This window comes from Phycodurus eques, chromosome 5 (assembly GCF_024500275.1).
Source record: "Phycodurus eques isolate BA_2022a chromosome 5, UOR_Pequ_1.1, whole genome shotgun sequence".
NCBI lineage: Eukaryota > Metazoa > Chordata > Actinopteri > Syngnathiformes > Syngnathidae > Phycodurus > Phycodurus eques.
The window spans coordinates 3,783,665-3,805,210 of NC_084529.1; the positions used below are offsets into that span (position 1 = coordinate 3,783,665).

The 21,546-nt window shown below is 45.5% G+C and overlaps 2 protein-coding genes across 6 annotated transcripts in view; both read right to left on the reverse strand.

Annotated features, from left to right (window-relative positions):
- Positions 1–10,687, reverse strand: part of cadps2 (Ca++-dependent secretion activator 2) — an 82,164-nt gene extending 71,477 nt beyond the window's left edge. The window contains exon 1 of one of the 3 annotated variants that reach the window (XM_061676995.1): positions 10,115–10,687. In XM_061676995.1, coding sequence (XP_061532979.1) covers positions 10,115–10,480 — 366 coding nt within the window. In that variant the 5' untranslated portion in view covers positions 10,481–10,687. The remainder of the gene's footprint in view (positions 1–10,114) is intronic. The other 2 variants (XM_061676993.1, XM_061676994.1) reach the window with 2 other exon arrangements.
- A 637-nt stretch (positions 10,688–11,324) lies between these two features.
- On the reverse strand, positions 11,325–21,508 carry slc13a1 (solute carrier family 13 member 1). 3 transcript variants are annotated; one of them, XM_061676997.1, is made up of 16 exons: positions 20,697–21,508; positions 20,250–20,463; positions 19,761–19,931; positions 19,151–19,279; positions 18,237–18,564; positions 15,781–15,814; positions 15,606–15,693; positions 14,932–15,074; positions 14,722–14,841; positions 14,547–14,645; positions 13,924–14,025; positions 13,751–13,842; positions 13,580–13,674; positions 12,121–12,282; positions 11,765–11,902; positions 11,368–11,680 (listed from the first exon to the last, which is right to left on the reverse strand). In XM_061676997.1, exons 3-16 carry the CDS (start codon positions 19,863–19,865, stop codon positions 11,546–11,548), a joined length of 1,770 nt encoding a protein of 589 aa, XP_061532981.1. In that variant the 5' UTR covers positions 19,866–19,931; positions 20,250–20,463; positions 20,697–21,508; the 3' UTR covers positions 11,368–11,545. The 3 variants fall into 3 exon arrangements, with proteins under 3 accessions (XP_061532982.1, XP_061532981.1, XP_061532980.1); XM_061676996.1 differs by having other exon boundaries at positions 20,250–21,508; XM_061676998.1 differs by lacking the exon at positions 13,924–14,025 and having other exon boundaries at positions 11,325–11,680; positions 13,751–13,883; positions 14,722–14,830; positions 20,250–21,508.
- Positions 21,509–21,546: the final 38 nt, after the last annotated feature.

Consider the following 21,546-nt stretch of genomic DNA (forward strand, 5'->3'; position numbering starts at 1 on the left):
CAGCTCGCCCCGCCGCCTCCACCATTTAATCAATTATGTCAAGTCAAGTCTTTCACTATCACATTTTAATGGTCTATTTTATACTGTAAATGAATAAACAACACAACAGGAATATTTGTGATATAACACTCATCACGTATCGGTCTTAAAATTGCTCAAAGTGACATTAGAAAGTCTTGAATGTGTCTTAAAGTTTCAAATACCCCTGATGCAGTTAGCCATCACTTTTGAAATGACTGCCCCCTAAAGGACTGGAGCGGATCGGTGCGGCGCCGTTCGCCGACGAAGCGAATCAAAAGGACAATCCGAATAGTTTTTTTTAACGTGGTGGAGGTTTTGTAACGTGCTGGGCTCAGTGACATTGTAGATAGATACATCGATATTTCTAGGAACGTGAAACAACAACAGTTTGACTTCTTTTTACGAAAGTACAATCGGCGCTTGGTGGCGGTCACAAGAATGACCGTTTTATTATAAAAATGACTTTTTCATTTCAAATGACCCTACAAAGAAATCCTGGATTCATTTCAGCATGTTCACATTCTCTGCGTTGGCCAAGTCCAGATGTCTCCACGGGTTGCTGTATATTTGTTTTTCCCACAAATGTGATCTCCTGCGGCGCTTATGTTTTATCCCCACGTTGGCGCTCGTTCAAAGCCCGTCTTGACTTTTTCATTCCAAAGCTCGCTGAGGAGGAATAAAGGGAAAGCAGCAGAAGAATCAAATGCTGCCAGAAGAAGAGCAAAGAGGAATCAACTCAATAAGTGTGAGGAATGTTCGATCGGTTTTTTGAACGGCCGATAAATGACCGATCACACCGAGGCTAAACACCAATAGCGATCCGGCCTCAACTGCACTGAGGTCCAAAGCTACTGAAGTCACAACAATTACACTCCTGTTGGCGGCTAATAATAATAATAACAATAATTGATTATAGCGCCTTTCAGGGAACCCAAGGACGTTTACAGAACAGACAGGAACAAAATACATACTATGGTCACTAACAAGCAGGTGGCTAACTATGGACCAAAAGGCTGGTTTGGAGCAAACGGGGTTTTGTGGGCTGTTTTGAAAGAGTCCGGGGCCAGGAAGGAGCTCCAGACGATTTAGGTGAGGGATTTAACATGTGGAGAGGGTGGAGTCCGGGATGATGTCCACCCGGAGGAGCACGGCGCAGCGCCTTGGGTGTAGACGGCAATAAAGCAAATACCAACAAGTACCGGCTAAAGATTTCCGTGTCTTTAATTGCACATTTGATGCCCGTCGAACACGCCGCTGTTTGGAATACGACACATTGAAAAGTTAATATTACAACATATGTCCACTTTTAAAAGTAGAAAAGGAATACACTGACAGTGTGGATGTACAGCCAGCGCCCAGCGCCTGCTTTGATTCATCTTTATTTCTACGCGTCGACCAAACTTCTGGAGCGTCGCCCTCATTCATCACAGCGACACTTTCCGGTCGTTACAGACTTTTACAAACTGGGAGGCGGATCCGCACCCTCGGCAGGATGATCGTTCTCTTCGTATCATGAACTTGCGGATAGCCAAATGAGTGTGTGGGGGCGCGTGCCGTGCATGTGTGCGTGCGTTTGTGGGCGTTTAATCAACAGCGAGCAGAAGCAGCCGTGACAAACCCCGAAGACAATGTCCCTCCGACGCCACAGTCGCTGCTAAACGTGCTGCATTTACATACACGCGCGCACACACGCGCGATATAGAGAGAGAGAGAGTCTTTCAAGCTTCAAAGCGCTAACAATAAGCCGATATCTCCTTCGCAGTAGCAAGACCACAAAGAAACTGTCGCCATGCCAAACCATGTGTATTCACTGCACAGTCAATGTTTTGAAGTCATATTTCCGGCATTACAGTACTTAAAACCGGCAAACGAGTTTAAACCGCTTTCCATAACAATAAGGCACTCGATGTTGACCTTTACCAGGGAGTAACCGAGCAGATTCTCGTCGCAGATACACGACACGTCTCGTTTGACGCTCCAAAATTAGTCAAAAGTGGAAAAATGATTTAACCACTGTCCATAACAATAAGCCACCCAATGTCTACGTTTACCAGGAGTAACCGAGCTAACCTTGTCCATAACAATATGAGACAAAATGGAAAAAGAAATAACCACGCTGATTTTTGTTGCAGATAAACATGTCACATCTTCATTCTTTTAAATATCATTAACTTAGTCACAACGTCCATAACAATAAGGCACTCAATGTTAACGTTTACGAGCTATAACAGGGCGGATTTTTGTCGTAGATACACATGACATGTCTCGTTTAACATTCCAAAAGTAGTCATAAGCCATACAGGTGTAAAAATTATTTAACCGCTGTCCACAACAAGGGCGAGGTATAATGACAAAGATGATTTTGTTCTCAGCTACAGATAGCGCATCTCATTTTCAACATTTCAACTTAGTTTTTAACAAAATATTAACTGCTATCCATAGTTGGATATCGGGAGCCCACTAGGAACCTTGAGACTAGACTTCCATAGAACCCAGAATGTCAGCATGGGAAGCAACATATCATTCTGATCACGGGGACACCTCAGGGATGTTTCCTCGGTCCCTTTCTCTAAACACGTGAGGGTAATTCAATGAACAAAAACTGTGGAATTCTTATTAAGCAAAAGCGGCGCAATAGCAACATGAAAAAACTGCACAATTATCATCTCATAATAGGGAAATTCTCCCAAATGTGAACAAATGTATGTTCTGTAAATAAGTGTCTTTTTTATAATTGGATGCTTAAATGTCTTCTTTTTACCTCAAGGCTGCAAATGGTGAGATGCCCAACTAATTATCTTTGTTCCTGTGACAATATGCTTTATTTATTTCTGAGAATCAAATGTGTAATATTGTGAGAACTATCGTAAGTCACTTTTTTTTTTTTCCCAGAGAAAACAAAGAAAAGAAGAAAAAAAAAAAAAAAAAAAAAAAAAAAACTACTTTTATTCTTGTTTCAATTACTACTATTACTACTTTTATTCTTGTTTCAAGAATAAAAGTAGTAATATTAAAGAATAAAGTTGACTCATTTGGCTTCCAAAATGTCAGTTGACAAAAAAAAAGGGACAATATGAGCATTACAGCCTTTTCTTCTGCGAGGGGGAAAAAAAGCCAAATTTATCCAAGAAAAAAAAAAAAAATATATATATATATATATATATATATATATATATATATATATATATATATATATATTTTTTTTTTTCCTCTTTAGAGAATTTAAATTGTATTATTTAGTACTTTTCCCCAAAAAGAATTATGGGAAACAAAGGTTATTTACAAGAAAAAGTAGCATTGTTATGAGACTGAAGTCATATTTTTAAAAAGTTAAAAACTGTTTTTTTTAGGGGGGAAAAAAAAAAAGAACAATATTATAGGAATATAGAATTTTTGAGGGAAAAAGTGATTTCTTTACTTAGAACGAAGTGGTATTTTGGGAAATAGTAGTAATCATAAGAAACTGAATTTTTAAAAATATTATTTTTCAGAAAAAAGGTTAAAAAAAATACAGGACTATATATTTTCTATTTAATTTATAGTTTTTCATGACAAATAGCAATCTCGGAAGGGTCTATATTTTTGGGGAAAAAAGTGTAATATTACAAGAATCAAGTCTTATTACTTGAAGGATAAAAGTTATGTCTTCATAGGAAAAAAAAGTGTATTACAAGAAAATAGTTGCATTTTTTTAATGATTTTAAGTGATTTTTTTTTTTTTTTCATTTCCCAAGACACAAGCAATAATAAGTATTAGGCCCTATTTCTTTCTTTTACGTTGCACTCGTTTAAGGCAGCTCAAGGGAGCCAAGAGAAAATGAAAGTGCCCACGCACGCCAACAAACAAAGCAAGCCGATGTTATTTCCCCGATTAATAAAGCACACCGGTGGCAATAACAAGAAACTAATCGCATGTGCCCGTTCACGCTGACGGGCGACGACGCCCATGATTTGCAGCCTGAATGCTCATTAGCCAGCGGCCATTTTGGTTTTTGCAGATTACGAGCGCTCCTCCTCTCTGGTTAATACTTGATGAGAGCACAACCCCAATGACAATGAAGTTGGGACATTGTGTTAAACATAAATAAAAACAGAATACAATGATTTGCAAATCACGTTCAACCTACATTTAATTGAATACACTACAAAGACAAGATATTCAACGTTCAAACTGATAAACTTGATTGTTTTTAGCAAATAATCATGAACTTCAGATTTTATGGCTGCAATACGTTCCCAAAAAGCTGGGACAGGTGGCAAAAAAGACTGGAAAGTTGAGGAATGCTCATCAAACTCCTGTTTGGAACATCCCACAGGTGAACGGGCTCATTGGGAACCGGTGGGTGCCATGAATGGGTAGAAAAGGAGCTTCCCTGAATTGCTCAGTCATTCACAAGCAAAGATGGGGCGAGGGTCACCTCTTTGTGAACAAGCGCGAGAGAAAATAGTCCAACAGCTTAAGGACAATGTTCTTTAAAGTACGATTGCAAGGAATCATCTACGGTCCATAATATCATCAAAAGAATCTGGAGAAATCACTGCGTGTAAGCGGCAAGGCCGAAAACCAACATTGACTGCCCTTGACCTTTGATCCCTCAGGCGGCACTGCATCAAAAAACGACATCGATGTGTGAAGGATATCACCGCATGGGCTCAGGAACACTTCAGAAAACCAATGTCACTAAATACAGTTTGGCGCTACATCCGGAAGTGCAACTTGAAACTCTACTATGCAAAGCAAAAGCCATTTATCAACCACACCCAGAAACGCCGCCGGGTCCTCTGGGCCCGACCTCATCTGAGATGGACTGGTGCAAAGTGGAAAAGTGTTCTGCGGTCCGACGAGTCCACATTTCAAATTGTTTTTGGAAATTGTGGCCGTCGTGTCCTCCGGGCCAAAGAGGAAAAGAACCATCCGGACTGTTACGGACACAAAGTTCAAAAGCCAGCATCTGTGATGGTATGGGGCTGTGTTAGTGCCAATGGCATGGGTAACTTACACATCTGTGAAGGCACCATTCATGCTGAAAGGTACATACAGGTTTTGGAGAAACATACGCTGCCATCCAAGCAGCGTCTTTTTCATGGACGCCCCTGCTTATTTCAGCAAGACAATGCCAAACCACATTCTACACGTGTTACAACAGTGTGGCTACGTAGTAAAAGAGTGCGGGTACTAGACTGGCCTGCCAGCAAGAATGGCAAAGAATTCCACCTCCAAAGCTTCAACAATTAGTGTCCTCAGTTCCCAAACGTTTATTGAATGTTGTTCAAAGAAAAGGTGACGTAGCATTGCTGGAAACCTTCCGGAACTTCCTCAGAAATGCCACGTCTTTGCAACCCTAGCAACAAATGCTTCCACTTGCCAGAGTGGGGAGGAAGGTTGTGTAACATACCCCCCCCCCGACAAGAGGGAGGTTAGGGGGCACGGGCATACGGACGAACGGACGTGGCCCCCGGCACAAAGCAGTTGTCGATCTGCTCGGAATAATAAACAGCTGCCAAAGGAAATCGACAGTGGGCGGGCAGGCGGGTGGCCACTGGGAGGCTGCGTGGCGGGAGGAGGGGGAGCTGCCACACAAAGACAAACACAAGACTGCCACATGACAACAGGTGGGAGTTTCCCTTCAAGTGGAAAAAGGCTTGGAGAGTCGTTGTGATGACCCAGCACTTTAGCAGCTCCGACATGACAAAAATGTGACTTTAAAACAACAAGGGTATCGGGGGGACATGAAATAAGGAATATTACTGTACAGTGGACCACCGCTGTCGTCGGGGGACTGACCGGGGCTGGATTGCGAAGAGCGAATAATTGACAGCCCTTAGAATTGCATCTAGGGAAACAAATAAAATAAAAATATGGAATAAGCAGGGATAAACCACCACTTAGCGTTGTTGGGCTTGGTTACCCCCCAAAATAAGGGGGGGGGGGGGAGGAAATCTGAAATATTGAAGGAAAAAAAAAAAAAAACATTTGGATTTTTTTTTTTCCATTTTTCTTTTTTTATTTGTTTTTTTGAATTGGACCTAATTGGATTAAAAAAAAAAAAAAAAAAAGATCAGGTTGCCAAAGCGTATGTATGCGGGGTCCACTGTAAATCAATGTTCCCGACTGAAAGGCTCTTAATTCATTCCGGCCCCTCCAAGTTCCCACAATGCAAGCAAGCCTTTTTGAGCATTTGGCAGATCTTGCAAGACCAACAGAATATTGTGTTCGCTGACAACATAAACCCCGAACTGACCAGAAGAAAGAATAGACACTTCTTTCATCAGGAGCTAAAAAAAAAAATTACGCTTTTTCTCTTGAGTCGTCAATAGAAGATCCGATGATTTCACCAAAAACAGCGGTTTCTCACCCAAAAAAGTGGAGAAAACGAGTTTTTTTTGTTTTTTTTTTTACAAAAAAACAAGTAGCCATGTTACGGTCACTGAAGACTAAATTGTCTTTGATAAGAAACTCAAGTACGTTTCGCATGTCGAGGGCAACTTCTCTTTGACGCTCAGAAAGGATTTACTTTATTTTCATTGAAGACTAAATTGTGTCTGCGTTAACGAAAAACGAACGTTAACGAAAATCCTAATAACTGACGTGCACATTAGAATTAGAATCACCTTTTATTGTCATGAACACGCACGCATGTACACGAAATTTGTTCTCTGCATTTAACATCAACAAGATTGTTGATTGTTTCGAAGCTTCGCAGAAAATTTGGTGTGTAATTTGTTACTCTGCGGGGGACAACGTAATGTTCCTTTTACCCCGTGAAATGTGAAATAGTCGTGAGCAGCCTGAAGACGCAAAGTCTCTCGTGGGAAATATATATGTACATGTGAGCTGTTGTTTTTTGTCTTTTCTTTTAAAAACGAACGTGGATGATCAAACATTGTCCAGTTGTCTTCTGCCGCAACAACGTGTCATCGTTACTATCATCTTCATCACTGCCACTGTGGCAGTTGAACCAACAAAAGCAATTACACAAACAACAAAACTGCGCAAAACACAACACGACATGAAAACATCAAAAAAACACAAACTACACTCAACACGGTCGTCTACGGAGACGGCACACAAAATACAAAAACAGCAAAACACGTGAGCAACGTACCCCGTCAAAAGTAAACGATGGAAGCAACACGAAAAACTACACAAACACAACATACTAATGAAACAACTACACAAACAATACAACAATGTACACAAGCAACACAACTAACGACACAATCACAACAAAGAGCACAAAGGACACAACTCACTGGACAAACAACAAAAAACTGAAACACTAGAAACTGCAAAGAACACAAAATAACTCCCAAACACTACAAACTTCTCAAAAAAACGCTAGAAACATTGCAAACAACACTACAAACTTCACAAACAAAACTACAAACGAGGACTATTCGAGACCACTTTTCGAGTGATACCAGTATGAGTGTTCACAAGTACTCACTGATACTAAGTACTGATATCATTAGTACTTTAGATAGATAAAATCTCAATTAACACGACGACCTATAATTGTAAACAAAGGCCGTTCTCGTTCTGTCTTTCTGACGCACATGATGATTCGCCAATGTGTCAAACCGCCGCAGTGTAGCGCCAACTACTGGTGAGGAGGACTTACGCGATGTCAGATTTTTTTTTTTTGCCTTAAGTATGGGTGGCTGGTATTGGCAGCCTTCACAAGTACCCGACACCTTGAAATCAGGCCGGTAACGGCCCGATACCGATACCTGGTATGGGATGTCTGGATGTCTCGTTGCAAACAACACGACAAACATCGCAAACAACTACAAATGTCAGAAACGACACTAAGAACGTCACAAACAACAAACAACACTGTGAATATCACAAACATCACAAACAATGCAACAAACTTCGCAAAAACAAACAAAACAAAAACAACAAACGTCACAAACAAAACACTACAAACTTCACAAACAAACGCACAACCGCTGCCAACAATGTCAGACTTCATGCGCAAATATCATCAGGGCGTTGGTCAAGTTACGTGTCAAATGGCTCATTGGATCTTTCAGATAGGCATAATGTGAAATAAATGGTTTATCTGGTACGTGGACGAATTACGGAAGGTAATGTGAAAATTAACACTTTTTTGGGGCGTTACTCGTGTGCCAACTTTGTCATCTTCCTCGTGCTGAACTGCTTGCCGCCTTGCACCGTGTTATCAAACAATGACGTAGCATCATTTACAGAGCTTCTGAAGCGGACCGCCTGGTGGAAAGAAATCCAAAATGGAGCCCCATGTGGCCTCCGTTCGGGATGCGGCATCGCGCCAGCAATCAATCCCTCCCGCTGGGTCAAGCGTCCGTCTCGTTAATTGAATTCCGCGTGCGTGCGCGCGTGCATAAAAACTCCCACGCGTGCCGTCTGCGGCGCACGTTCCCCCCCCCCCCCCCGCGCGGGAAGCTTGTTTGCATATTGAAATCAGGCAGCGTGAAAGGCTCGTTAACGACTTCCCTGGCGGCGCCGACATGGCTTCTTTTCAGTCTGAGAACACATGCATCAAATTCAACAGGTGGCATGTTATCCGTACCATATTGTATAATTTTATTGTATTTTATAAAAACATAGCAATGACATCATGAAATAGAATTCATAAAAATGAACCCATTATTGTCACACTGCAGCAGTGAAATGTTTTGTGTGGACATGACACAAAGTATGAAGAAGTCATTCGGGCCACGCGGCAACTGAATTGAATTAAGAGAACCATGGTGGGAAAATAAAGCTCGAAAAAGTCTTACTTTTATGATGAAAAGTCTGAATATTATGAAAAGGTTCCCAAAATTCCAACTTTTTTCACCTGATAATTACTTCCTTCCGACAACTATTGCTTTTAATATTCACATTTTTCATGTTGTGACTATTCTCGACAAATTACAGCTTCCTTCATTTTTCACTATCGTACGAATTCTGGGAAAATTTCAACTCTTGTCAGAAAATACACTTTTTGCTTTAAAAATGTGAATGTTTTCCAATAATGTTTTTAATTATTTTATTTTTTTAATTGGAGGGACGATGACTACTTTTTCTTGCAAAATTTCAAATCCTTTGAGAATTATGACTTTTCTCAGATTACGAGTTTACTCCAGGAAGAAAAGGTGATTTTTTTTTTTACCCGACAATGAGTTTCTTCGGGAGGGGGGCGGCTGGGGGGGGGGGGGGGGTATACAATTTGGGGGCCATTATAAGACAGACATGGATCTACTGTCCGTTGAGGCATTATTATGAATCCCACTTGAGTTCTCGGGAGTCCTTGCCTCTGTGCAGCAGCCAATCATATTGCAGTGGCACTAAAAAGTCAAGTGACTCATCGGTACGGCACTAACCTCAGAACTCAAAAAAGTAAATGTGGTTTAATAAAAAAATTAAAAAATATATATATTAAAAAAGACAAAACTAATGGCATTTGGAAATGTCAAATCAAACAATCAAGTAGATCAAATTCCTTTAAAAAAAATAAAAATAAAATAAAAAAACTGCGGCTCTTATCCCGGGAAAAATTCGGAAGTCGAGTCGCTCGTATCGCAAGACACCACTAAATTCGGGGTACAATGGCACACGGATAGCACAACAATAAACAAAGATAGCAGGGTGGCACCGATTTAGTCATTTGTATTGCAACATAAAGAGTGGCATCCAATTCTGTCAATTTCAACTTTAGACTGAGACTGGGTGAATGAAGACAATAATTGCAATAGAATGCACCGGACTGGTCTAATAAGTGTGTATAAAAACAATAATTGAAGAACATTGCACTGGACTGGTGAAATCCACTTTATTTTCCTGTCTAAGCAAAGCAGTCACCCGGCAGCCTCCATGTGGCGCCAGCATGAAATCCCAACAGAAAAAAGTAACTTTTGGGTCGAAAAGGACACCCGTGTTGATTATAGATTGTGTGCCGAATCGCTCTTTAGAGCTTTTAGAAGAGAATGAGGTACATAAATGTTTGTTTACTTAAGAAGTATCAGAATTACTGGCAGGTTCCGTGAAAATGTGAGTGTGTTTCCATAGAGGTTTGGTTACGAGGAGCATCGCCGGGTTGTAAGGTGCGTGTGCGGGTCGGCTCACCTTCTGCTGCCGCCGGGCCATGTCGGTGGGCTGCTTGGCGTTAAACGGGTAAGCGATGCACCGCAGGACGAAGACGTAAATCTGCAACTTGACTTTGTGTTCCTCTTCCTCCCGCTGTAGTCGCTCGCGTTCTCGCCTCTCCTCTTCCTCACCCGCGGAGCCGTCGCGGCGGTGGCGAGCACTTTGGCCGGCGGCGACGGCGGCGGCGGAGGGCGGTCGCTGCTCCTGCGGCGGTGTCTGCTGTCGCTGCCGGTCGCCCGCTCGGCTCTTGGCCGCCGAGGAGCCGCCCGCTTTCCCGGAGGCCTCCCGGGCAACTTCCGTGTCGGACTCCCCGCCGGTGTCTTCGCTGGAGGACGGGTCCAGCATGGCCGCCCCGTCGTCAACTCCGAGCGGAAAGCGACTGTTTGTTCTTCGGATAGTTTTGTTGTTGTTTTCTCGAGTCGACGTGGCGTAAGCGGTGCGGTAGTCCGTCGGGGGCACGACGAGAGCCGGCCTGGAGGAAGTGGCTTTCTTCGACTTGGCTCCGTCGGTTGGTTTGGTCGGTCGGTCCGCGCGGCCGCGCACTATCGGAATGGAGGCGCGTGCACGCCGACACACAGGTGAGCAACCTGCGGCTGCAAGCGAAGATGGGGCGAGAGACGCGACGAGGGATCACTCCGACCGCCTCAGCGCTCGCGCTGGGTAACAGACGTTCGACCGCCACGAAAACGCACGTGATGAAGCTTTAAGTAAGAAGCAATTGTGGTGACAAGAAGGGAGGCTCGGATTAGTCGTTCGCCGCTAGTGGTCAGTACTTGTCGACTTTTATTTTGAGCACACGCGGATCAGCTGTCCTTCATACAGCAGCTATGCACAGAACTGTTCAGGGCGGACCCCCGCTGCGAATATCCAAAATCCGCGAATAATTGACAACCATTCTAATTGCAAAAATTGCATGGCAAAAAACATTTTTTTTAAACCCACCCCCCACTCCCCCCAAGCCCAAAAAACTATTTAAAATCTTGAATAAGGGGGACTAAACCCCACTATTTTTTCAAGATTGCCTCCACCCCACCCCAAAAAAAATAAAAGAAAACATGGAAAAGAAATGGGGGGGGGGGGGGGGAATGGAAAAGGGATCCACTGTACTGTAACGTATTGCTATTATAACTATTAGCCATGAGAGCAGCTGTCTTGCTAACAGATAAAACCAGCAAAAATTGAAACGTGTGCTTCCACGGAGACGATCATTTTTCTGAGAGTTGACGTTTAGTGTAAGAGCAGCTTCAGGCTTTGTCCCAAAACTTTGTATACCGCATTCCTTGCATTTATGCTGTACAATTTCTCTAACTCTTGGTTTATCCAGTGTTTATTACAGTAACATTGCCACAGAAGTGTATCTATAAACAAAAACCAATACAAATACATGGAAGTATTTGCCGGCGACGTCTGTCACGGCGCCGTGGCGTTGAACGGCGGCGCCCAATCGGGGTACGTATCCAGAGAGAACAATGGCACACCCCACGTGCTGACCGCCAATAGGACGGCGAGGAGGCCGATCACGTTGGCGCCCAGCCCCGCCTTCACCTGGAGCCACGGGACGTCACAGAGGTCAAGGTTGGGGTTAAAAGAAACAACCGATAAAGTGGCTGGGATGTTTGCGATTCTCACCATGTCTGCGGCGCTGAAGTGTCCGTAGGCGAAAACCACGGCGTTGGGAGGATTGGATGCCGGCAGCAGGAAGGAGAAGGACGCGCACAACGTGGCCGGGATCAGCACGGACAGCGGGTTGACGTGGATGCCTTCGGCCTGCGCCGCAGGAGGGAACGGTCGTGACGGTTGACGGGAACGTTCCGAACGAAAAGAAAAGAAATCCCGGACACGGCGTGCAAGTGGACGTTAACACCTCCACTGCGCGACCGTACACATTGCACATACCGGAAACCACCGTTTTGTGTGTGTAGCAGTGTTTGCATGAAGGCATCAAAAATTTACGTGCGCGTGTGTGTGTGTGTGTGTGTGCCCACCAGAGGCGAGAGGATGGGCAGGAATATGGTGATGGTGGTGGCGTTGCTGGCCAGCTCGGTTACCATGGTGACGATGATGCAAGCCACGGCCACGGTGGCCAGCGGGGGAAGATCGCCCAGAGGGGACAGAAGCTCCGACACCCACCGCGACAAACCCGACTCCTACACGGACACACACCGACACGCAACGGGCACTTCATTCACTTCATTAGGTACGGCAAAATATCATCGCACGTTATCATTCGCGGACATCACCAAATTGTTTTTTTTTTGCATCAGTGTTCCCCTCATGAATATGCAAATGAGCCTTAATGAGGCTCAAACGAGTCAGACTGGTTGTGTTTGCTCACTTCCTGCTGGGAGGCAGCGCACGGTGAGCCCTCTGCCTCCCTCTAGTGGAGCTTAATGGAACTACACGCGCACGCACACACACACACACACACACACACACACACACACACACGAGAAACAAATCGGCGAGTAATTGACGCGCTCGCCTACAAAAAAAAAACATTCAATGGTATTTATTATACCAAAGCACATCAGTTGTGAACGTCACTTAGCTTAATGCTAATACATTATGCAACACATCATAGTCAGGCTTACAAAACGAGCGTCGATGTTGTGCTAGTTACAGTAAATAACCCTTTCAGCAAACAGATATTTGAAGACAAAAAGACTAAAATAACAATACTCGCAGGCATATATTCCTTATCCTCTGTGAAAATATAAAATAAAAAAATAAAAAAATGCATATTAGTGCAGCTTACTACGTTTAGAAACCATCTTCTTCAAGTTTATAATGTATATATACTGCATGTATAAAACCTACAGCTCTATTGTGTAGGTTGTGCGTGTTGGTACCAATATCTATCGAGGGATATCAACATCTAGTCCTGCACAACAGAGCGGTAGGTTTTACACTGCCCCCTGGTGGCCAAGGCGTGCACACCAGTAGGTCAAAGGGCGTTGAAGCACGAAATCATCATGCAAAAATTGTTTCATGCTTTACATTATATTTCATAATGTTATTACTGTATGTTTTAATAAAATACAACATTGTAGAGTGATATTTTTCAGATAAAAAAAAAAATATACTTTGTTGGTGTTTTTTGGAAGCTTAGAAAAAATTGTTCTTAATTTCAATGGGCAAAGATGATTTGAGTGTATTGCGTTGCGAGTGTGATCATGGAACAAATTAAACTCGTCAAAGGCGTCGCTGGAATTGCGTCAGATGCCACGAGATGCCAGCAAAGCGCCGCTTTTGTCGAAAGGAAGCTCCTCAACTTACTTCAATGTAGTTCCTCGGCACCAAGATGGCGCCAAAGTTGGCCTTTTATTGCTTTGGCCTGAGCGCAAAGAGTTTTTCAGTTAATAACAAAGACTAGCCCAAAAAAAAAAAAAAACAAGCCAATCTGCGAACGCCGTGCCGCGAATTTGCGGGCTCCGCTGTACGCACCTTTGTACCTTCGGCCAGGGCAAAGCCTCCGCCCACCAGAAGGGCCACTTCCCACGGCATGGAAGCCTGGAACTCCTCCCAGGTGATCATGCTCTCTGGAGAAAGACACATCATCAACACCATCTTCCTCACACTCACATTTTCCCATCTTTTTATGATCTGGGTTTTGACCATATTTCCGAGAGGGTCCGTAGGCCGGGACCAGGAAGAAGAGGGTTCCCAGGACGAGAGCCACGGTGGCATCGGTCACGTAGTCGGCGTGACTGCGCGGGGAAGACGACCGGCGTAAACGATCAATCGTCAGCTTGGGAAAAAAATGACCCGATATCAAACTGAGATCTCACCGAGGGAAGAAGGAGGCCCAGCCCGGAAAGAAGCCCGGAGATCTGGTCAGCCACAACAAGACCATCAGGAGGAAGACCACCTGAGTGAACATCTCCTGACCACTGAGCACACGGATGAACGCATGAACGGATCATCACGGATGATGCAACGAAACATTGATGTCATCAATGAACGATTACTTGATGATAGTAATGGATGAATAAATGAACCCATGGAATGAATGGATGAACAATGACGTGACTGGATGAAGAGAATAAACGCACCGTGTTCACGTATTAGCCTACTGCATGACACGTAAACGAATGAGTGCTTGCTGAGATGTGAACGAATGAACAGACAACTGATAATAACATTGTTTGAATTGATGACATCAATTAAAACTTCATTGGCGTTACACACTCCCAAATGAGGAAATGAATGGATGAATGAACAATTGATAATGACCGGATGAACTGATGATGGCCTGAATAAGTGCATTGGTAAAATGAATGTATCGTATTGAATGGATGACGTTACGGCGAGTCTACTGAATGAACACGACTCTTGGCCTTAGTAGGCCCAACTTAGCAAATGAATGAACGAATGCGTGAGTGAGTGAGTGAGTGAGTGAGTGAGTCCTCACCTCATGGGTCCAAGCGCTCTGTACTCGTCTCGGATGACTTTCCTGCTGGCTTTTTCCCTCTCGGAGAGCTCTCCTCCGCATCGCCACAGCGACCGGACGCTGTGTTGGATGACAGACCGCAGGTTAGTTGCTAAGGCTAATGCTAACGCTAACGTAGTCGACCGAGTTGACTCACTCTGAGCCGATGAAGAGCCAGCAGAGCCACGCCCACGTGAGCAGCAACATGAGGACGCTGATGGGCAAACACAATGCCAGCCACTTGCCAAAGTTGATGCAGTTGCATTCTGGGTAAATCCTCCACGATAACGATGACGGCGGAACACGAGGAGACTTTGTGATCGTCTTACTTGAATATTTAATACGTGTGACGACGAGGACGACTCACTGCCGAAGATACTCGGAGAAGATGAGGTTAGGCGACGTTCCCGGCAAAGTGGCGATGCCGCCGATGTTGGAGGCGTAGGCCACGCCGATGCACATGGCCTTGCCCACCATCAGGTCCCTAGGGGGCGCTGTCGCACACGCCGCCTGCACGGCCACCGTTCAGGACATCGCTTTTATCACATACTGTCGTGGCGCGAAACTTAACTCAAACTTAAGCCTAACATTCAGCCCCCACAAGGCAGCTGCACTTAGCGGAACGGAATTTCGTGAGTAGACCCACAAAAAAGTCGAAAGAAGCCGTTCCCAAAAACACACAGGGAGTCTGGTGTGTATGAAGGTCCAGCCCTAAGGAGACGCATGGATGTCTCCTATTGGCAGAAATCTATACTGCTCACTATCTATACAGTCAGGAACCACTCAGCCAGCCCCTCTCCCGGCTCGCCTTCTCACGTCACCGCAACGCCGAAGACAACGTTCGTTTGCATACCTGCTAAAGCCTTCCTAATTACACAATGATCGGGAAAGTCTGGCACAGCGGTTTAACACCCGGTTGACGGGCCCTGCTTTAAAGTCTGTACACTTGCCCCGAGTCCTCTGTCCGGCTTCCCCGAGATAAACCACTATTAGTAAAGACTACGAGAGCAATAAAAGAAGCGGTAACGTGAGTCTTTGCACCTGAGTGGCATCTGATGATGATGATGATGATGATGATGATGATGAGGACGATGATGAGGATCTTTCTTCCGGAAGTTTGTGCTCCTCCCTGCGGCAAAGAGAGAGAAACTTTTTGTTCTTCTGGATCTTCTAACATGACAAGGAAGAAAAACTGTAGGAAAAAAACAACACCTACCCCGAACCTTCATTCTCCTTCTCAACATGAATCTCTGCATGTGACACACACACACGTGCGCACACACACACACACGCGCACGCGCACACACACACAAACAGTGCAATTGAATGCCTCTATTGTCGGAAATCATCTCATGGCAATCAACAGAAAAATGAATCATCCAGCGGTGCGCCTGCCACACAACAACAAGCGCAACAGCCGTCGGGATTGAAACCAATGCAACGGCGCTGCGACTGCACGATCCAGTGGGAAAATTGGCGTGAAATCGGTGGACGTTTGGTGCACATTCCAATATTATTCAACTCGGAGAGAAGATCATATTTTCCCTGTTCCGACTTCTCTACGCAGGTCGCCGAGAAAATGGACAAAAGCATATTTCCTCAAATAATGGACGCCATATCCCAATTAGTCGCCGGGTGCTTTATCCACTCCATAAACGCCTCCCTCGAATAAGGGGTACGAAGTGTAATCCCGTCAGTCTATGAACGCGATCGTTGACACAGTGACATTAAAGCATTAACGGTTGAACCCATTTGCTAATCAAAACCGCAACGTCAGTCAACAGTCCTTCAGATGAATTCAAAATAACCAGCAAATGGACTTATGCTCTTCCATGTTGACTTGAAAGCATTAATGGCTGAGCCCATTTGCTAACCAAAACAGCAAACAGTCCCTGAGATGATTTCAAAACACTCACTTGAAAAACTAAACGCCTCCCTCAAATCGATGTATCCCACTGCTTGTTTCTAAGACCGACTTTGAAGAAGTGCTGACAAATTGCTGAGCCCATTCAAACTATGTTGCTAACCAAAACACCAGCACAGAGCCAAGCAGTCTCTCAATGAGCTGCCACATACTGAACATCATCCACGCGAACAAATAAAAACCTCCTGTTTCCTATTTCCGCCAGGACAAACACGGGTATTAGGTGGAATTAAAACAGATGCTCTCAAGTCCATTGGCTAAGCAAAACAGCAGCACCGAGTGATGCACGTAAACCCCTCCTCAGATGAATTTTAAAAAACACCCACTTGAAAACATTAGCGCCTCAAACTAATATGCCCTTGCGTGACGTCCGGATTTACTTCAAAGTGTTAATTGCTGTTTGAAATCTCTCCTTGAGCCGTCAACTTATCGCGGTGGAAGGGTTTGTGTGTCCCAAGGATCCTAGGAGCTAAGTTGTCTGGGGCTTCACCCCCCTGGTAGGATCACCCATGGCAAACAGGTCCTAGGTGAGGGACCAGACAAAGCACGGCTCCAAAAACCCCTATGAAGAATAAATCAAACGGATCAAGGTTTCCTCTGGAGCCAGGCCTGGAGGTGGGGCTCGAAGGCGAGCGCCCGGTGGATGGATTATCCATAACGAACACCATGTTCAAGCATAAGGGTGTCCACATGTGCACTTGGCACCAGGACACCCTCGGTCGCCGTTCGATGATCGACTTTGTGCTGGTGTCAGCGGACTTGCGGCCGCATGTCTTGGACGCTCGGGTGAAGGGACTCCCGAGGGCGCCGATGGGTACCGGCTGGCCGGGCGGAATGCAGCTTTGGTGGTCGCTGAGGCAAAAACTCGGGCATGGGAGGAGTTCGGTGAGGCCACGGAGAACGACTTCCGGACGGCTTCGAAGAAATTCTGGTCCACCGTCCGGCGTCTCAGGAGGGGGAAGCAGTGCACCATCAACACTGTCTATAGTGGGGATGGGGCGCCGCTGACCTCGACTCCGGACGTTGTGAGTCGAAGACCTCCTCAATGCCACAGACACGCCTTCCCATGAGGAAGCAGAGTCTGGTTTCTCTGAGGCGGGCTCTCCTATCTCTGGGGTTGAGGTCGCCGAGGTGGTTAAAAAGCTCCTCGCGGGTAAGGCCCCGGGGGTGGATGAGATTTGCCCGGAGTTCCTAAAGGCTCTGGATGTTGTGGGGCTGTCCTGGTTGACACGCCTCTGCAACATCGCGTGGACATCGGGGACAGTGCCTCTGGACTGGCAGACTGGGGTGGTGGTCCCCCTTTTTAAGAAGGGGGACCGGAGGGTGTGTTCCAAGAACAGGGGGATCACACTCCTCAGCCTCCCTGGTAAGGTCTATTCAGGCGCTGGAGAGGAGGGTCCGTCGGGAAGTCGAATCCCAGATTCAGGAGGTGCAGTGTGGTTTTGACCCATGACCCAGGTTACGCTGGAGAGACTACGTCTCTCAGCTGGCCTGGGAATGCCTCGGGATCCCCTCGGAAGAGCTGGACAAAGTGGCTGGGGAGAGGGAAGTCTGGGCGTCCCTGCTAAAGCTACTGCCCCCGCGACCCGACCTAGGATAAGTGGTAGAAAATGGATGGATGAATGGCTGGACGGACAAAATCTGTTGCTCATCAAAAAAGCAGCACCCATATTATAAAAGCCCCTGTCGCAGTATTTTAAAGAGCTGTAAGTGGAGCAAAATAGTAACAGTCGATGTAGTTTGTCTACCGTCCAGTTGCAGGCCCCGGTCGTCGCGTCCCCGGCGGGGCCCCTCGCCGGCCAACCGCCCGCCCCCGTCGTCGGCTCGCCGGACCTGGCGGAGGACGGCCTCGGCGATGGGCATCACCATGGTAACGGCGGAGGTGTTGTGCACCCACATGGAGAGGAAGCCGCAGCCCGACATGAAGCCCAGTGTCAAGAGGGCCGGCTGGACGCCCACGGCGCCGACCAGACGGAGGGCTGCCCTCCGGTGGAGACCCCACTTCTGGATGGAGGTGGCCAGGCAGATGACGCCCACCAACAGGAAGTGGAAGTCCTTGAAGTACGCCGTCGCCACCTGTTGGGCAAATAAAACGATGCAACTACAAATGTGTCGATTGTCGATCGTAAAAATAAATAAATAAATACATTAAAAAAACTCTCGATATGCAAATTTGTATGTGGTCGTGGAGCAGGTATAATTGAGCAAAATTCTGCCTGGCAACAGGTGATCATGACCAGAAAAAAGAATTCCAGCATTTCTTTGAATGTACCGTGTATCTGTGCCAGGTACACACTCTCTGTGCATACTCTTTCTTACGTAAACTATCAGAAATAATCTCATGTTTATTGTTTGACATACAACGTAAGAAGGCTTAAGTTCACTGTTTTGCATTTGGTGTCTTACATACATCGAATCACAAATATGCTATCTTGCATGCAAGTTCACAAATTCAGTCTCGCATACAGTGTCAGAAAGCACTCTCTTACACGCACGGACATCGCAAAAGATCTTATGTTGAGTGTTTTACATACGCTGTCAGACAAACAACGTTTTACAGAGACCACCGGAAATAGTCTTCTTATGCTGTTGTTACCTTGTCTTTATGCTCACCGTCTCACATACATTTGTTTCCAAAATGTGATTTGATGGTGGAAGTGACCTGCGATGACGTCATGATGCCAAAAGCGGGAAAGAGGATGGCGGGCAACATGGCGGTGACGGGCAGAGGGATGACTTCGGTGGTCCAGAAGACAGCCATCGTGAGAAGGACGAAGGCGCAACACGCCTCCTGATGTGGAACGGGAATGAGCGTGCTTGGCAGTGTGGGGAATCCAGAAACATTCCTTTCTGCTTTTCTTTTCTTTTTTTTAATGCATCAGCATTAGTAACAGTTTTGCGAACTCCGGTCGAATTCCAAATGCAGTTGGAATCATTCACTCCTTCTTCCCAAACGACTACAAAGCGACTTTTAAGTGAACATTTTAGGAACCATCAAAAGGTCTACTATATGAAAATCTCCATCCAGGTATAGCGATTAGGGAGTCGGGAATGAGTGAAGGATGATGAACGCATTCCCGACTCCCGATTCTTTTCAGAATCAGAATCATCTTTATTAGGAATTTGTCTCCGGAAGTTGGAGTCGCTCGAGTATGACAACAGACGGTCAATTGACAGAGAGTACTTTTGATCGACGTTTTAGGAACGATCGATATAAAAATCTCTGGACAGCATAGTTATTACAGTCAGGACGAAGATGTCGTCGCACTCACTTTGGTGGCGATAACGAGAGGAAGAGGGAGCAGCAGCGGCGGCGTCACCCCGATGAAGAGCGCGCGCCGATAGTGCCACGCCACGCTCCGCAGCTTGCTCCACATCCTGCCGTCCTCTTCCTCTTCTTCACTTCTTCCCGCCACTCGTCACAGGTCATGAGGGCATGCCCACTGTCGGACGAGGACACTGTTAAGATTTGTAGCATCCCCCCCCCACACACACACACTTTGAAACAGTTCCCAGGCGTTTTAATGGCATATTTATGGCACGCTTTTGTTCATGTATTCCAAGGATCAAGAATTTGCCGGCCTTTTTGTGGTCCCGAATGCGACGTCACAACTATTTCACAAATCGTGCGAAAAGTCAAGATGTAGGCATGATTGAAGTTCACACTTGATGATCGGCAGGCGCTGCAGATGAACTCACGCAAAGCGTTTGCATTCAAAAATGGAAATGCGCAATGCGAAGACACGAGCGTCGCAACTTACCTGAGGTGTCGTCAAAACGCCTTTGAAGCTCCATGTCGTCAGTCGCGCCTCCGTTCGGCTTTTCTCCTTCTTATCTTCGAGTTAAACAATTGCCAGCTCTCGGTGATCCCGATGACCTTTGAACTTTGTCCGCCGTCTCCTAAGCTTCAAGAAAGTCAGCGGACGGCCCACGGGATGCGCCTCGGCCATGTTTTCCCAGCAGGCGAGGCGTTTTCTGCGGTGGATACGATCTCGTTAATACACTTTTGGAAACACAATATCTTAAATCCACCACATACGCTTTAGGAGAGAACAATCGACGTCTCTTGGAGATAGAAACACACGCCGAGACGGCCGGCGGGCCCGGGCGGCGGCCCGGCTTAGCTCGCGCAACAGCCGGCGTCGTTTCACACGACGACAACGCGCATCCTCGGTGTTTGTCGCGGGAGAACCGCTGTCGAAACTCACACGTGAGAAATTGGACTTCAATTTGCGCCGCTTTTGAATTCACGCCGACTTGGCCTCAGCATCGCCATGGTAACCGTGATGGCGGGCGTCGTCGTCGTTTCGAGCACGCACGACGACTCGCGCTGCAGCTCGTTTTGACCTTTTGCCTTCTTTTTTGGGTCGGCACATTTTAAATGGCGACATGTAAAGAAAACCCAGAAGACCTGAAAAAAAATTAAAGTGACCTAAGAAACAATTCCTCTCATGACCTTAAACCAAAAATATCTGAATATCTTAAAAATAAAAAATAAAAAAAATCACCAGAGACCTAGTCACCTAAAAATGAAGTATAAAAAACTACCAAAAAGCTCTAAAGGCCTCAAAAAAGTCTAAATATGCCCCATGTAAAATTATCCCCAAAAAAAGATCAAAAGACATTAAAAACTAAAAATGACACAAACAAAAATACCCTAAAAAACAACAACTCTAAAATCATTCATCTTCCGTTCCGCTTCTCCTCACGCGGGTCGCGGGCGTGCCGGAGCCTATCCCAGCTATCATCGGGCAGGAGGCGGGGCGGGGCACGCCCCCAACTGCTTGCCAGCCAATCGCAGGGCTATTTAATACATTAGAAGAAGAAAAACAACAATCATGTTTATTTGTAATAGGCTGTTGGTTATACAATTTTGGGGGGAGAAAGAATAACACATACAACAATACTTAATGTATGTGTTATTTTGTTATGTTTGCAAAAAAAAAAAATCTAAATAACCTCATTTTGATTGCTATTATTTGATCGCTGTGTGTACGTTTCATTTTTCCCCCCCTTTAAGAAATACGGCTATAACATAACAAAATGTCTGAAAAGTGA

Coding starts and splice junctions, on each gene's coding strand:
- slc13a1 (XM_061676997.1), bottom strand. CDS start 19,865: ATGTGGAGCAAGCTGCGGAGCGTGGCGTGGCACTATCGGCGCGCGCTC. Junction 15,815..18,236: donor CCGGGGCCTGCAACTGGACG/GTAGACAAACTA, acceptor TGTCACATGCAG/AGATTCATGTTGAGAAGGAG. Junction 13,675..13,750: donor CGGACCCTCTCGGAAATATG/GTCAAAACCCAG, acceptor GTCTTTCTCCAG/AGAGCATGATCACCTGGGAG.